Here is a 17,249-nt window from a genome sequence, read left to right on the forward strand (position 1 = left end):
TTTTTCCTGCAGAGTCCATCTGATTCAGCTCTACTCCCAAGTTGAATCAAATTACCTCTCTACAGGAGTTCTCCCCTAACAGGAAACATTTTGTATCAGGTCATTCAGTTCTAAAGCAAATCTAAATGTACACAGGCTGATCTTTTACAAATACCCACAGCCTCCACACACATCTGTGCACCAGATTGCCTAACCTTCACATTCCTGATCTTGGACAGTCTGGAATCCACCGCCTTTAAAAAGGCAAACATGACCCCAGGTACCATAAAAAAGAAATTTAAAAAAACTAGATTGCAAATGAAACCTTCACAAACATATGCACGCCCACACACACACTAAAAAAAAAACAACATAATACAACGCAGCAAAGTTAAGTCATAAAACTATATTTATAAATAAAAAGACATTTTTTCCTTGATAAAAGAGTAGTGTGAAAGACATGGTAGGAAATTGTTTTCCCCACTATACATTATCACAAGACAGAGTCTGAAAATGCTCTGGTTAACAGATGAAAATGCAGTTATGTAGTGTAAAAATGACTCTTGAAGCTGGATGCTCATGTTTAGCGTTGAAAAATGTAACTAGTTGTGACCAACTACGTATATAATTAAACAAATGCATTCTTACAGTAAGGACTGCATTTCTCTTGCACTACATACACATTTTTCCATTTCTTTCTCTCTGAAGTCAAGCAAACATTTAAAAAGTCTGAATAAGGTTAACAGTTAGTGATCATTTCAGCTTTCTTTTAGGTTTTTTTTTTCATGTTAAGAGGTCAGGAAGTGGGAAAATTGAAGAAAAAAACGTAAGGAGGGAAGAGGCTTCTTTCTCTCAGTTTTGATGTGAACAGGGGTGGGGGAGGACAGAGAATGTTAGATAAGGGAGGCAGAGAGGAGGGAAGAGTGAAGAGAAGAACAAATGAAAAACATCCATGTAGAAAAGCGCTGAGTCATCTTCCCCAGCTGTTCTGTTTCCACCGCCTCCCTCCCTCTCTTGCTCTTTGTCCTTACTCAAACTCTTCCCCACTTGAGGAGCGGAAACTGAGAAAGGCGCTTTGGTTCCATCTTGAGCGAGGGGGTTTCTTCACTGAAGAAAGTATGGCCACTACTACTAGGAAGAAAAGCACAAGGGAGGAGGAACACTTTCTCTCAACATACACAACCCGGTTGGTTGCATTTCTTCTTGTAGGAGAGTGGAATCAAGACCTTGGGATACAGCTTTTTGCAACCTTCCCTCCCTCCTGTCCCGTCATGCTGTCCTTCTCAGTGTTATAATGACACGAGAAAGCCAAATCCGCTACTTTGTTATCGGCCTATGACCTGCGTTACATCACATCAACAAAGAATTCTCCAGCGTTGCCCACCGCCATGCGCAGAGACTGGCGTGAGGCATTGAGCTCAGGGGGCACAGAGGAGAGCTCTCTGCCTGGTGGGGCGCCAGGTGCAGCTGTAGACAGATGTGGGGGCTGGGGGGGCAGGCCAGGGGGGCCATAGACGAGGCCCGGACCGTAGGCTATCGAGTGGGAGTTGGCGCTGCGGTGGCTGACAGAGCTACGGACGCTTCGTTCACTAGGGGGAGCCACCGAGCGCTCGCTTGGAGCTCGGTGGCTCCGGATCTCCGTTTCGCTGCCACTGCCGCCGGACTTCCGCCCCTCATTCTTACTGCAGTTGGAGCCACTGCTTCCTGTAGACAGAGAGTAGAAGATACTATGATTAATATCTAAGTGTAATGTACAATCACATCACGTTTTGTTAATTAAATCGGAGTGACCTACATGAACCACTCACTCCCATCTGGGCGCCAGTGAAGTGACACAGGCAGTGCTGACCCAGTTTGTGGGAGACTCTCAGAAAAGCTGCATGACTAATGCAGAGACGGAGCATTCACTGCCTTTTCACAGGCCAAAACAGCCCAGCCACTACTGAAGGCAATAACATGTTTTCATTTTATTACCACAAACAGCCTGCTTGCTTTAGAGGCAAGCTCTTCAGACTAATGAATTTAAAACCGTAACAGTTTCTGCGCTTAAAAGGAACCTTCTGACATTTTGAGAAGCATGCTTTTTGCCATCTAACCCAAAGACAGATGAAAAATGACATTTTAGATAGGTAGGTCAAGGACTAGCTTAGCACCAACTGTAGAGGCTAGAGAAAGCTTTCATAAAAAATAAAAAAAAACATAAAATACACTATACAGCAACTACAAAACACATGTTGTATCTTATAACCTGGGTTACTATTCAGGAGTGGTAGTGTGCAACCACGAACCACGACATCTGTGATGTTTTGTACAGTCAGTGGGCCCAGCTGCTGTTGGTCAGTAAATATCTCCATTGCGTAAGCAAACAGTTCCTAAAACCACAACGTCTGGTTTTTCTATTTCTACACGTTAAATACACAAAATAAAGCATGTGAATAAGGCAGCTTTGGAGCTGCTGGAAGGAACTTTTTTTTTTGCACTTTCCTATATGTCCTTGAAGTCACCTGATGTAAAACCCTTGTGTTGACTTCGGGTCAAATTTTAGATATTGTTTGGCAACATGCTGTGCGTGTGTGTTTGCAGCATACAGATGGATAATGGAGACGAAGAATCTCAGCGTTGGAGAGGTTTCCACAGAGATTGGGATACTTCTTTCATCATTAAACCTTTTCATCATCAACATCTGGTGTTACTGACATGATTTCGAGCTCAATGTGGTTGCTGTTCTTTGTGAAGGAGCAAACTACAAACTTGAAAACAGACACTTTGTAAGTCTATAGGGGCTGAGTGTTTTTAAACCTAATATTACAACATCAAAATGGCATTCGTTTGGTTTCCCACCCTACTGATTCTCCAATACGTGTTGAAATATACTGGTGATGAACACATACGGTAGGTTTAAACGGCACTCACCGCTGTGCTGGCTTCCTGCACTGCCGGCGCCTGGTCCACCATGGAAGGGCTGTTGCATGTCGTATGGGTGTGGAATGGGGAACTGGTAGGGCAGCGTCATGGGCCAGGGGGCCGACCCGGGATGGGGCAGAGGGGGGAGAGTGTCCTGATCTGAGGCACCCCCACTGGAACCATCGTGGTCATGGAGAGACAGATGGGTCATGTCTGAGGGAGAAAAAAAACAAACAAATTTTGACTTCAACAGTAACACCCCCCACTTATAGATACAGATACAACTGAACCACGACAACTTTGTGGAGAAATGGGGGTAGTGCGTTTAGACTAGGGTGACCAAACGTCCTCTTTTTGCCCAGACATGTCCACTTTTTACGTACTGTCCGGGGCGTCCGTTTTTTTTATAAATTCATGAAAATGTCCGGTTATCACTGTTTTTCATGGGACCATTAAGGGTGTACTTAAATTGACTGGCGCTTTGCACACAATACTAAGGTACTTTTTTGCGTGACGTAATTCCCAAGAGGCTGCCTTGTGGTCGGCTCTGCCGCGACGCCGCATATTACGGGGGCAGAGCAGACAGCGGAGCATTGCACACAAAATGCCGAAGCTTCGTGTGCAGCTCTGGTGCAGCTTCACAGTTGAACTGCAAAAACAATTTCCCACGTACAGACCCGGTCGGGACAAGTGGGAGGCGGAGTGCACCGTGTGCAAAGCTGGCACGTATGTTTCAGTGTCTAATAAAGGTGCTGGAGATCTCCAAGCTCACGTGGACACCGAAAAACATCAAATGAGCTGTGCGAGGTGAGAGTTCTTCTGCAAAGTTGACGGAGTTCTTTGTTAGACCTGGGAAAAATAATAAAACTGGGTCTGAACGCAGCTTTAGTGTCCACTTACTGCCACAGAGGTCTCCGAAGACGTAGTAGCACTGTTCAGAGAAGGTGATCTTGTTGACGGTGTGTCGGATGTAGCCGGCCTTCAGCAGGTTGCTGGCGTATTTGCGAGCTTCTCGCCGATCTGAAAAGCCTTCCACGTGATGGAAGAGCCAGTCCACCACATCAGAACCTGAGGACACAAAGACACACATACATATTTTAGGTGCAGTTTTGCTCAGTACATTTAATGACTATTTCATGATATAGAATAATATCCAAGATGAGGATTTGAATCATCTATGTTTATGTGACATGTATCTGTCCACAGCTGATGTGTAACTGTAACAAAACCCAAGTATTCATTTCATCCCGGTTAGATTACTGTAATGGCCTCTTCTCATGCCTCACGCAACAAAAACCTCAATAAACTTCATTTCGTGTTTTTCATTTAATCCTCTTGGCCCCTTTGGGAGCAGAGGGCGTCCACCATGGATCTCCACCTCACTCTCCTCTGAGCTAAGGTCTTTACTTTTTTTGCCAGGAGGTCCCCGTCCTCCAGTTGGATTTCGGTCTCCCTATCTTCCTCTTGCCTTGGGGATTATAGTCCAGAGCTTGTCTTGCTATGTTCCTCGGATCCTTCCTAAGTGTATGACCGATGCATCCCCACTTTCTGGATTTGATTTCAATGTGGATTTGCTCCTGGTTCATGCGTCTCTGCAGGTCTACATTTGATATGTTGTTGGGCCACCAAATCCTCAGTATGTATCTGAGACAGTTGTTAATGAACACTCGTAGTTTATCAATAAACTTCAGCGGATTCAAAATGCTGCAGCCAGACTCATAATCAGGTCCAGCAGGAGAGATCACACCACACTGGTTTAAAAATCACTTCATTGGCTCCCAGTGGATTTTTTTTTACATTTTAATGATCATTTTTAAGGCTGGTAAGGGGTTTAGCTTCAGGATATGTAGCTGACCTCCTGACCCCCTACGAGCCTGAATGCAACCTGAAACCCACTGGCAGGTCATTCCTGGCCATTCCTCGGTCAAACCTGAAAACTAAAAGGTGACCGGGCCTTTTCTGTTCGGGCCCCTCAGTTGTGGGAAGACCTGCCGGTGGAGATCAGGGAAGCTAACACATTGTCTTCTTTTAAGTCACTTTTAAAAACTCAAAATTAAAAACTCACTATTTTAGACTGGCTTTTTTATTGATTTTACGGTTGTTGTTGTTTTTTTAATCATTATATTTTTTTTATACGGTTTACTAATTGTTTTTTCTTTTAAAATTGTACGTTAAGCACTTTGTAACTTGATTTAACGTGATTTTTAAATAAATGTATTATTATAGAATATTTTTTACTTGATGACACAAAAAAAAACATTACTGCTATGATATGCAATATGGAGTTACAAGGTAAAACTACATTAGTGGATTATTGGGATGCTTCTTCATTCTGAATTGATACAAGAGGCTTTCACTAAGACACGGACAGAAATCTCCAAACAAAGCACCGAGATGGGTGTGCATACTGAGGAAGGAAATAATAAATGCAGGACCATGCCCTCTGCTTTGACCCACATACCGATAAAGGCGTTAGCGATGGTAATCTTGAGCCACATCCTGTCCCGCACCTCCAGACCTGACTCTGGGCAGGCCATGGCCTTAGCAACTGTTGCCATGTCGCTGTGGATGGAGAGGTGGAAGTCATCGAATCCTGGGAACGATCAGAGGACATGTTAGCACAGGAGCGGAACCACATCCTCCTGTCGGAGTTGACATTTTTGTTGTTGTTGATTTTTATGCTTAACCACCAAACTTGTTTTAGAGCAATTGTTTCTCAAATAGGGGTACGCGTACCTCTAGGGGTACTTTGGAGTACTGCAGGGGATACGTAATATTTTTTAGGGGGGGCATTTCAGCCTTCAAGCTAGATATGAAAGGGGGGACATGCAGGAACTCGTCACAGGTCGGACTCAAACCCTGGACCTTCTGCGTCAAGGCATATACCTCTCTCTCTCTCTCTCTCTCTCTCTCTCTCTCTCTCTATTTCAAAGGGGGTACATTATTGAAAAATGTTTGAGAACCCCCGTTTTAGAGGACAAAGATATTCATCTCACACATATATCAAATCTGTTGGTGCATTTTGATTGGGTTTCCTGCAAATGTGATGAAAGTACAGCTGCGTGCTGTTACCGCATCCCTGACAACTCCAACAAGTTTAGTCTGTTTTGGTATTTGCCTTAAATAATATTTGGTTTCCTGTGGTCTGGAGTGTAACGCGACCCCTGCTATGTCTTGGTCAGGAGTAAGACATATTAGGCTGGATCTTTGTTTGAGTTGGACAACAACTGAGCTGGTCTTCACAAAAGCCCGATCATGATGAACGAAATGTCCTCCCTAGATCAACAGTCACATATCATCTCACTGAGGTTTGCTGCATTTCACGATAGGAAGTGTTATTTACCTTTTGGTGTTCGCACTTCCCCTCCACCTGTTTAATCTACTTCTGCTTTCCTTTATTTTCCCAGAATGCCTTTTGACCATCCCCAAGGAAGAGGGGATTAACATTTTGCTTTGGGGGAGTTTGTAGACATGACAGAATATTATATTATATATTAGGAGAGAATACTGAAAACAAATTTAGTATTTAAAAAGTCATTTTTCATAACCTCTAGTTTAAACGATTCTAGCATTCCCAAACACAGCAATATTTTTGCTCTCGGTTGAAAAATATCAACATAAACTCAACTTTCCCTTGACGTTTCAGAGTAGTGCAAGCTGTTGTCAGTGCACATTAACAACAGTCGCATGACAGATTTCTGGCTGTATGATTGAACACTGGTGCAAAACTGCTGCTTTGATTTTGAGGCACCAACTGAACTCTCACACTGATATTTTAGATTGCAGAATTTTTTTCTCCTTTTAAAATGTCACTGTAGCTGCACTTGATAGAACTCCTGGCAACTTTATACGTGAGTTGACCAATTATCGTAAGAATATGAGAAATTCACCAATAAACCAGAAATAGTATCCAGAAATGCAAGGTTTAAGCATGTGATCACGTGAAATGTATGTTCTGCCTGATCCAGAAATGTGAAGCGTATTAATTTGGTTAAGAAAGTGTGTCGAGAGAGGGACTTTTTTTTTTTTTTCTCCAGAAAGTAAGAAAAACATCCCCGTTCTTCCAAAGATTACAGGGAAGATGAAAGTTGAGAGTTATGGCTTAGTTTTGACAAGAGTTATTGAGCAGATGGAAGCTGTGAGGCTGAGCACAGTAAAAGCAGGAACAGAGAGTAGTCGCAGGAATGCACTGAGAGGGCAGGGCCACGCTCAACACCGAGATCTGCTAACACTTGTGAGAAAGACACTGACATTAGTGCGTTTTTGGAGGTTGGAGAGTAGGGGGGGACTCCAAAGCCAGAGCTGAATGTTCAAAAAGTAAAATCCTGTAATAGCAACAATCCCAGGAATTTATGCCTTGTATCGTAAGTGTGAACGGCCAAATGTATCTATAAAAAAGCCAACAGAAAACTGTAAAACGTTATTTTAAAGGCCGACAGTTAAAAAAAAAAAAAAAAAGAAGTACAATGCAAAATCAATAAGAAGGATGTGAGCAAAAATGTTACGTAGAGACAAAAGAAAAAGCGAATGGAGTTACGGCAGGATGCAAGTTGTTTTGAATAAAAGTGCCTTGAGAATGGGCCGTAACAGGCAGCTGCGGGGTGGGGGTGGGGGTGATGTGACTCACGTTCAGTCTCAGGGATAGAGCTGCTGATGGAGGAGCTGGTGGAGGTGACGGTGCTCATGGAAGGGCTCATGCCATACGCAGGGTATACCCCGGTCATAGCCGCCGTGTGGGACACCCATGCAGCTGGGTCAATGGGCCGGATTGGCTCACCTTGTTGGATTCAAAGTAAGCAGAGTAAGCGGTTACCGAAACGAATGAGTCTGCACGTATTTGTATTGATTATTGTTATTAATTTTACTGAAATGAACAAGAAAGACAAAACACTCACTCCTGGGCAGAGCGAAGCAGCTCCGGGGGTTTGGGTCCCAGCACTTGGCCACAGTCAGTGTTATGGGGCTGGTGAAAAACACAGAGACAAACAATAGCATCAGCTTCAACTTTACTAGAATTCAGTCATGTCCTTGTTTTGCACCGGTGTTTTATGGAAGAATATTTGTATTTATTGCTGCTACAGAATGTAATTGTACGTGTGCCTGTTTGCTGCTTACCCCGGCTTGTGCACTATGTCCCTCAGTACTCGAACGGCATCGTCATTGCTCATGTTCTCAAAGTTTATGTCGTTCACCTACAGGGATAAAAATGATAAAAATCTCTCAGGTTGTAAACATACATTACACTAATTGCTATATTCCTATATAACGAGGCATAAAACTTTCACAGAGTTACAGTTATTCCAATAAATGCCACTACACAAAGCCATCAGTGGGACTGGCAGTGTTGAACATGGCGTGCCATATTAAAATTTGGAAGTGAAAATGTTCATGTTCATTAGAGCCATAAACACAGCTGACTGATACATCTTGCCTTACAAGGGGACACTTACACAGTATACAGATACAGTATATTACAATGTGATTGAGAAGAGGATATACTGCCACATGCATTGATCACAGTTCAGAAATGTGTTACACACACACACACACACACACACACACACACACACACACACACACACACACACACACACACACACACACACACACACACACACACACACACACACACACACACACACACACACACACACACACACACACACACACAATCTTGTGCCATACACACACATACTGACACACACCTGCAACAGCATGTCCCCAGGCTCTATGCGTCCATCTGCAGCCACAGCTCCTCCCTTCATGATAGAGCCGATGTAGATTCCTCCATCTCCCCTCTCGTTACTCTGACCCACGATACTGATGCCCAAGAAGTTGTACTTCTCTGTGCAGAGGAAGGGAACGGACAATGTTGACTCAAGACTGACGTAAAGCAGCAGCGAAGTAAGTAAAGGGCAGGAAAGATGATCATGACCTTCATCAATATGGAACTAATTGGTTACATCGGCATATTTTCCCCTCTTGTGAGGCTCAGTGTGTGATTGTATAAGAAGGCCTTATTCTAGGGATGTTAATGATTAACCGTTTAATTATTAACCCACAATAAACATTTTGATCGATTAATACTCAAAAATGTGTTAAAAACAATATTATTAAAACAAAAATAAAGAAATTATTTAAAAAAATGTTTTTGCATTGTAGAAGAAAAATAGGCTATACATGTACAATATATTTCTTAACTGCTAGTTAACTTGCTAGTGCTAACTTTGCACTACCAAGTTGTGTTAAGTGTGCATACCTACTTTATTTTGAAAAAAAAAGCAGACTTTTATATTTTTTTTTTTTTATCTTCTATGTGCAGACTCCACATGGCCAAGTCACTTACCCATGTTGAGAGTGACAGTGATGATGTTCAGAGACATGGTGGAGTCTGTGATGCTGCTGAATGACGAAGACTGGAGGGAAGAATGATGAAAATTGGGGAGGAGAGAAAAATAAATATGAGAAGAAGAATCAAAAGTTGCACACTGGAACACAATTTGAATGAATGAAGTCTGGGGCTGATTTACAGTCCTGTACGTCTAAGCGTGTCGTCTCACCCTGTCTATATTGGAGGCCTTAGGTTTCCGTCGGCGACGGCGGTGGCGTCTCATTAGACGAGAGGAGCTCTGCTCGGTGGAGCTGCTAAATCTAAAACACAAGAAAAGAATAAAACCCATCTTTTTAGAGACGATACACACATATGGAAAGGTTGTAATATATGACCAAATATGTATTGCTACATGACTACTTAGGAAGTATAGCATATAAATGCAGTCATCAGACAGACAGACAGACAGACAGACAGACACACACACACACACACACACACACACGGAAGCTATTTACCCCATTTAATTTGTTTTAATCTAATTAAAGTCTTAATGCCAGCTACATAATGAAAAGCCCTTTAAACACCGTTTCCATAATGAAAGTGGTGCTTGCCAGGAGTCCGGACCAGCTTTAACTGTTTGTAAAATGGCATCTAACCCACTTTATTTAGAAGTCATGACCTGGACCAATATTCAGAAATTTTTGGTTAGGCAAAAATCCATTTCTTTACATGGAAACCATGTTTACATTGTAACCTGATGACGCCGATATCCAGATCGGTATAACAGGAATAAAGAAAAGATCCTGGGAGACGCCTAAAGAGAACAGCGTCTCTACAGTGGGATTGCAGATATTTCTACGACTCCTGGAGGAGAACCCGGGGGTAACCACAAAAACCACTAGACAATTAGACTGTGCTAATCTCTGCCAAAACCCCATCATCTGGAACGCCACATGCATTCCTCGAACCAATGTTCTCATTGGGAACTGCACTTAGGAACAACGAGCTACACAGAACATCTGACCTGCTGGTTGCGTCGTCATCCTCCGAATCAAAACAGGAAGTCGACTCCAGCTCGCTGCTCATGAAGGACGAGCAGCTGTCGTACTCGGGGCCCCCACGTCCCGCTGCGCGCGACGAGTAGCCGTTCTGCCTTCCACCTGCAGGGGGACAGCATTATGATCAGGATGAGACATGTACGCACAAGGCACATTCAAATATAGGGGTTTGGTTTTGTTGTCAGTCTAGACAGACAGAGATACTTTATTAATCCCGAAGTTAATACTCTTTAAGTCTTCTCTTTATGCTCATCTAACCACATTGTCACCGTTTACAAACTAACTCTTTTCAAACATTGCTGGTTCCTTATTGATCAGTAGCTAATGAAAACATGGTTGCTCTTCATGTGGATTTGTTATTTTATCATCCTGTTTGTCATCTGTGTGTGTATGTTGTGTGTGATGTCTTTAAGCTACTGGGACCTTGAATTTCCCCTTGGGGGATCAATAAAGTAAGTAAGTAAGTAAGTAAGTAAGTAAGTAAGTAAGTAAGTAAGTAAGTAAGTAAATAAATAAATAAATAAATAAATAAATAAATAAATAAATAAGTAAGTAAGTAAGTAAGTAAGTAAGTAAGTAAGTAAGTAAGTAAGTATCTATCTATCGTCAAACTATTGTCAAATTACAACAGATGAATCTCTACTTTGTCGCGACAATTTTTGTAATACAACTCCCGCAATCATCATAGCCTATTCATGAAGGTCAATACATCCTGGTGCCTGTAAAGCCCCTACATGTTACTCTATGTGACAACGTGGCTTTTCTGCAACATCCTCCTTTGGTTAGTCAAACCACAGTCGTTAAACCTCTGCACAGGCCTCAAATGCATACGGGTTTCTAGAATGTGTGATGGCAGCGGGCTGGAGATCTCTAAAGTCCCTGTGCGTACACTTTAGGGTGAGCTTTTTAGCTGCGGCAACTCATTGTGGCGAGGCAAACAACTCCATGTATGGGAAAACACTTGATTCTCACCCACCAAATAAATGACAGTGGTGAGCTGGGAGAGACATGCGGTTCCACAAGAAAAACTAAAAGACTATGTAGCAGAAACATCTTTCTGACCATGGTCGTTGGCGTGTTTCCGTCGCGGCCTCTCCCTCTCTCTCCTTTGTGACACCATGGAGCCAGTCTCTGTGTCGTTGTCCAAACTGTCCCGACCGCTTGCTGCTTTCCCACTTGAGACGGAGACGGTGCACGGAAATCATTGTTGGTGTGAAAAAGAGAGAATTACACTGCGTCATTGTCAAGGCAGTCAAGCTCACTCAACAGCCACTTCCACACGTTTGTATTAAATGCTTCTTGTTATAATCACATTACAAACTGTGGGGAGTAGAACACCTTCTCTGGCTCAGTGTCTCTGGCAGTCTATTACTACAGATTACCAGCAGAATACGTCTTCTACACACTTTGCTTTATTTGCAGATGAACCAGACTGCACTTACTTATGTGAAAACTGGCAACGACTGTACTATACATTGTTTAACTAATATATAGAAGAACTGAAAGAGTGGCAACACAAAACGTAAGAGAAATCTGTGCTCTACAGGTCTGATTCATTGCCAGAATGAAGATAACCTAATGATAAACTGGTAGAAACTAAAAAAGTACTTTTATTTCCTCCTGGGCAGTCACAATGTGTCATACTTTCTCCATTTAATTTGGCTTTTCCTCCGTTACTGCGGTTATTAGAAAACACAGGACTCATTCAAGACACACGCACAGAGCCAAACACAAAGTACGCATGGCATCTTTCTTTTACACACACACACAAAAAAGTTTTTTCTAAATATACTGACTGATAAGAAGGTGGTCTTGAGTCTCCAATGCCCCCGGTCCTCTCCAAAGGGGGTGCCGGCTCTATACTGTCTGCCACTGAGCCTGTGTCTGTGTGGGCCCCGTCTCCAGAGACCAACTGTCAACAGACAGAGAGTCAGGTCAGTCAGAGGGATGAGACAAAACACTCAGAGGAAAGAATACACTGAAAGACAGGGGGGGAAAGTGGGCAGCAGACCCACGTCAGAGCATTACTGTGCTTACACTACACCATATTCAAGGGCTGGGTGGTATATCCTGTTTTATTGTCACTGCCTAAAGGCTTGGCAGCATTTAGGGACCCTTAGGGACTACAATGTGTCATTAAATGTAAAAATCAATGTCCTGCTGAAGGAGCAAAGCTATCCAAAAGGCAGCTGTGGATTCAAAGAGTTGTAAAAGAAAGAGCCTGTGCCAAGACTTACTCTACCTTGGGGTGGCCTCTAGCTCACCCAGTAAGAGCGTTCGCCCCATGTTGGCAGAGTCCTGCAGCGGCGCAGGGTTTGAATCCAATCTGCTGCCCTTTGCTGCGTGTCATCCCCCATCTCTCTCCCCCTTTCATGTCTATCCACTTTCAAAAATAAAAAGGGAAAAGCCCCAAAAATAATCTTTAAAAAAAAGACTTACTCTACCTGATAGTGTTGCCTGAGTTACCAGAGAGTTACCAGAGTTTGGGGAAAAAGTGGGATCCATTGGGCCATGACTGCATTTTCACGGTAAATTATATGGTCGGTATATTTTAACATTAGAATATTTGGCTGTCAACATTTCCCCTTATTATCAGCACATTCCAGTGAAAAATTGTCCGGCTCACTCAGGATCTTTTTTTTTTTTCCCTCTATAGTTTTCAGCTGTACCATACACCAGGGCTAATTAACTAACATTTACTTTCCTTATTGATTAATCATTTGGACTATAAAAAGTCAGATAATTACAAAAAAGGGCCCATCACAATTTCCCCACAGCCCAAGGTGAGGTCTTCAAAAGGTCTTATTTTTATGAGACCACAAGTCAAAAACACAAATTATGTTTCATATACTAGACTTTACATCAAAAGGGAAACAGTAAATGAAATCACATTTGGGGTGGAGCCACATAATGTTATAATCGATTTCAGCTCTACCATACACATTAGAAAGACTTCACTTTTTTGACTTGTACAGTCAACTGTACAGACATAATAGAGGTAAACAGATAAAGGAATTATGAACATGAGCCCTACTACTCATTTTGTTTACCCGTTTATCCATTATAATACCTATATACTGTGTTTGTACGGTGTTATTTTGAGTTTAAAAAGGAGGACACGATGGTGTGCAGAAGGTGCACTAAGATAAGGTGTGAAAAATAATGTGATGGAAAACAAAGTGTTTGTCAGCTGACAATAAAGTACAACAGGCCAGATCGAGGGTGCCGGCCTGTTGATGTGATGATAGTGAGCCAGGCCCCTTGGACCCCAGAGAACAATCAATCACATCATTGAAACAACAGATGAACAGTGGAGACAAACAAATGGACACACTCTCACATGGAACATTTCCACACACAAATACACACTTTGGCTTTGAACCACAGCCAACCAAACCTCCACATAGTCTAATGAAAATGACCACAACAGATAGAGACATCAGGATGGGCACACTGGATCAGACCTTCTAACATCCAGCGAAAACACTGTTGATGACTCTCAAAGAAAACTTATAATTATAACCACACTGTCGTAAATTATCCGAATGCGTCAGCCTTTCACATCAAGAAACAGAGCACTCTTTCTCTCAACTTTATTCTCCCTACCCTGTGAGATTCAATCTTCCTGTTAGAGGACATGCAGTGAGGCTCTTTGTTATGGGGTATTTTTCTCCCATCCCATCCTGTGATTTCACTTGTTCCTAACCCAATTTCAATGTTGAGGGGAAAGGAAGGGCACCAGATGTCTCTTGTGTTGTGGAGACAGGAGAATTATTGCTCAGAGTCTCTAAATGAGATCCTGCATGCAAGTACATGTATGTATGCATTGTGTGTGGTGACTAGCATGTGTGAGGACTAGCATGTGTGAGGACTTAAATGAAATGACTTCAAAAACCACTGCAGCTAATTTTCTTAAAAAGTGCTTAAAACATAAGGAGCACAGAAAGAGAACAGGGTGTTTGCATGCGTCTGTTGCTCCTGGGATCATTATGTGATAATGATATTATTACGCAGATGTCTAGGGCATCTCCCTAGAGGAGGAGTATGATTGTGGTCGCAGGCAAACAGATGGGAATCATTGTTATACATGCACGCACATAGTTGCCACTTAACCACACAAATACAGTGAACAAAGACACACACACACACACACACACACACAAACAAACAAACAAAATAAACAAAGCAGAAAACAACTCCGGGATGTATCTTGAACCTACCCATGACACCACACGTCCATTAAAACAGGGCAGTTTAGCGTTGTCGTCAGATATTTCCTCCTTTACCACCCTGTAAAGAGAACAAAGCTCCGTTTCAGTCAACCTTAACCCAACACAAAAAGCACTCTCAGGGCAATAAACATGAGGCTGGAGATGAGCAATACTTCCACGACAGTCACTGACAACTGGGAAAAACCAATGCGGATGTAATAGTGCAATCACTACACTGTTGTTACACACTGCCAGGCAGACATAACCAATATTACCTGTAGAAAAAGTCAGAGTTGATTATTGTGTCATAAAGCTAGGTGAACAATTCAAATGTATTCCCTAAACCTCTCTGCAAAGATAAACCTGCTCCTTGATGCTTTTGTAGCTGATATCAGCATTAGCTAGATGGTAATGTATAACCAAGTTGAAGAAGAAGAGCAACATTTGTAAATGTTACCGTAACAGCTTAGAACTGTTCAAAACAAAATCCCAGAATCTCAGGGGGACAGCGAACATCACTGAGGCTTCCAGACATGGAAAACCAGTCAAAAGAGGGCAAGTTTAAAATAAATGTGTTCAGGCATTATATATAAGAAGTGTCTGTACATCAAAAGGCTGTTAAAAAGAAAATTCTCAGGAAAAAAAAACTCACAAATTAACAAGAAGACATGTAAAGATTTCCTGTGCAAACACGGTTCTGCCTGTGTTTTTTTTTTTAACCAATGCAACTGTATTAACTGTCAGCAAACCTTTCCAGTCAATTAATCTTCAAGAGACTGCTTGGTTGCAAAGATCAAGAACAAATCGAGCATGCATTTATTACCAAGTGCCTCAGACTACTGGTGATGACCAGATTAGCTGTGCCTATCAGAGAAGAGGTAATAGTGATGGCCAGTGAGACTTTCTGTGAGAGTCTTGGTAAATATGGGCACCGGTCTCTATTCCAGTCTGACATGTTGCTCAATCTGTACCACCGTTTGGAGTAAAGGTTTCAGAATTTGCAGAATATCCCTTCAGTCTTCACAACATGAAATAGCTGTGGGTGCTTTCAAAACATGTCTTTCCCACTTGGAAAGGTTCAGAAGTTGTTGCCCCACCCTAGTTTGAGTTTAGCCAAAAAACAACTTTGGAAACCTGGCTGAAATGTTTAAAAAAAAAAAAAAATAGTACACCCCCCCCCCTTTTAACTCTGTAGAAGGCACTGTCTGGAGGAACATAAAACGTCTACTATTCCAGCCGTGTTTTAACACAAAAGGACATGCTCATAAAGCTGCCAGAGTGATGAACAGGGCATTCCTGTGTCCAACTCTAAATTCCTCGGGCTAATAGACAACAACAGCAGGGGCCTGCTGGACTCGCTGACTAACTCACTGAAACTGGCAGTTTACATTCAGACATTAGCCTGTTAGCAGAAACGTAATATACATTAGCCCCCCCAACAACTGACAGTAGTAACGTCAGGTTATTATCAGTGTTGACAACTAAAGTTACCCGTTTTCCCACTTTACCTAAGATAAGTTAAAATGTCATTCAGGACATTCACTAGTGTTCGTGAAACTGACAAATACCAAACTTGGTCTGACAAAGTCAAGGCACAAAACGCATAGCTAAGGCAGCCACACAAGCAATGTAAACAAACGGGGTCGGGACGCTGAACAGACCTGCTAGCGCTGCGAGCTCGTCGTTAGCAGCTAACAAAGGAACTGCAATGCAAGTAGCTAGCTAATGATCGATAGCCAGGTAACGTTAACACTGATGACAAGCCAGCTGGGAGAGGTACTACCAACTAAGTTAATGTTAATCTAGCTAGCTACACTAACGTAGAGAAACCCCATGAGTGTTATATGCTGATTCAATGTTAAACACAATAAACAATTTAACAGTTACCCGAAGTCATCGTCCATAGATTTGAAGAAGTATTTGCAATTTGGTTTCTTGAGGACATTTTTGAAGTCTGCCAGAGTGACTTTGTCCGCCGGCACCGACAGTTTCACCAGATATGGTGTCTCCTGGTCGTCGAGGTGGTAGATAATTTTGGTCTCCCCCATCTCGGACTGCGGCTAAGGCGAGGCAGGCAGGGTGCATCAAGCCGAGGGCCTGGCAGGCTCCCTCTCGGGCCCCGACTCCCCGTGGCGCTGGCGGCGGCTTTGCCGTGGTCCTCCCGGCTCTCCCTGGCTGACCGACTCGCTGCGTAGCCCTGGTGCTCTCTTTTTTTACGCCAGCTCGCTAACGTTACGCCTGCCTTTCTATTACAAAAAGCACCTTGCTCCTCCGCAAAGCGACCTAACACCGTCCGAGTATTGAACAGCGTTAGTTCCCGTTTGTATTAAACTTCCAATGTGCCGCTGAAAGCTTAGAAATAACTGAAAAACTGTTTGAAAACGCAGTAAAGATAAACAATCTCTGAGGGGTCGGGTTTCTCTTCTCGCTAGCTGCCAAGCTCGGTAGTACTTTGTTGCACACGAACCTTCACAAAATCATCCAAGCCTGTCCCGGAGGGGCGCCATCCATAGGAGAGGAGGAGAGTGACAGCTTTCCGTGGACCTTACTCGACATTATTCCTGCTGCAGTGCATGTGTCAACTGAGGCGGCCATAAAGTCAAGGGCATTGTCCCCTCCAGAGGGGCCAGCCGCATTCTGGACAGTAAATTATATGATGTGGAATTAATGGCTCAGAGATTAGCTAATTTGAAAACAGAAATGTTGCTGAGAAAAAGTCACTAGGTCCCCAAAATCATCCTTTCCTCTATACACACTATGGTT

General features: G+C 42.8%; 1 protein-coding gene across 1 annotated transcript; it reads right to left on the reverse strand.

The window, feature by feature from the left end:
• Positions 1 to 365: 365 nt before the first annotated feature.
• LOC120568087 (segment polarity protein dishevelled homolog DVL-3) lies at positions 366 to 17,003 on the reverse strand. Its single transcript, XM_039815290.1, has 15 exons — positions 16,374 to 17,003; positions 14,496 to 14,565; positions 12,072 to 12,187; positions 11,338 to 11,450; positions 10,242 to 10,377; positions 9,444 to 9,534; positions 9,230 to 9,299; positions 8,589 to 8,728; positions 7,999 to 8,075; positions 7,779 to 7,846; positions 7,511 to 7,660; positions 5,345 to 5,476; positions 3,784 to 3,951; positions 2,893 to 3,096; positions 366 to 1,683 (listed from the first exon to the last, which is right to left on the reverse strand). The coding sequence occupies exons 1-15, from the start codon at positions 16,532 to 16,534 to the stop codon at positions 1,325 to 1,327; spliced, it is 2,055 nt and encodes a 684-aa protein (XP_039671224.1). The 5' UTR covers positions 16,535 to 17,003; the 3' UTR covers positions 366 to 1,324.
• Positions 17,004 to 17,249: the final 246 nt, after the last annotated feature.

This window comes from Perca fluviatilis, chromosome 11 (assembly GCF_010015445.1).
Source record: "Perca fluviatilis chromosome 11, GENO_Pfluv_1.0, whole genome shotgun sequence".
NCBI classification, from domain to species: domain Eukaryota; kingdom Metazoa; phylum Chordata; class Actinopteri; order Perciformes; family Percidae; genus Perca; species Perca fluviatilis.

Excerpts from the sequence above, each read along its gene's own strand:
- LOC120568087 (XM_039815290.1), bottom strand. The coding sequence starts at position 16,534 with ATGGGGGAGACCAAAATTATCTACCACCTCGACGACCAGGAGACACCA. Across the intron at positions 14,566-16,373 it reads TCTATGGACGATGACTTCGG|GGTGGTAAAGGAGGAAATAT; the intron begins GTAACTGTTAAA and ends TTCTCTTTACAG. Across the intron at positions 8,729-9,229 it reads CACTGTCACTCTCAACATGG|AGAAGTACAACTTCTTGGGC; the intron begins GTAAGTGACTTG and ends TCCTCTGCACAG.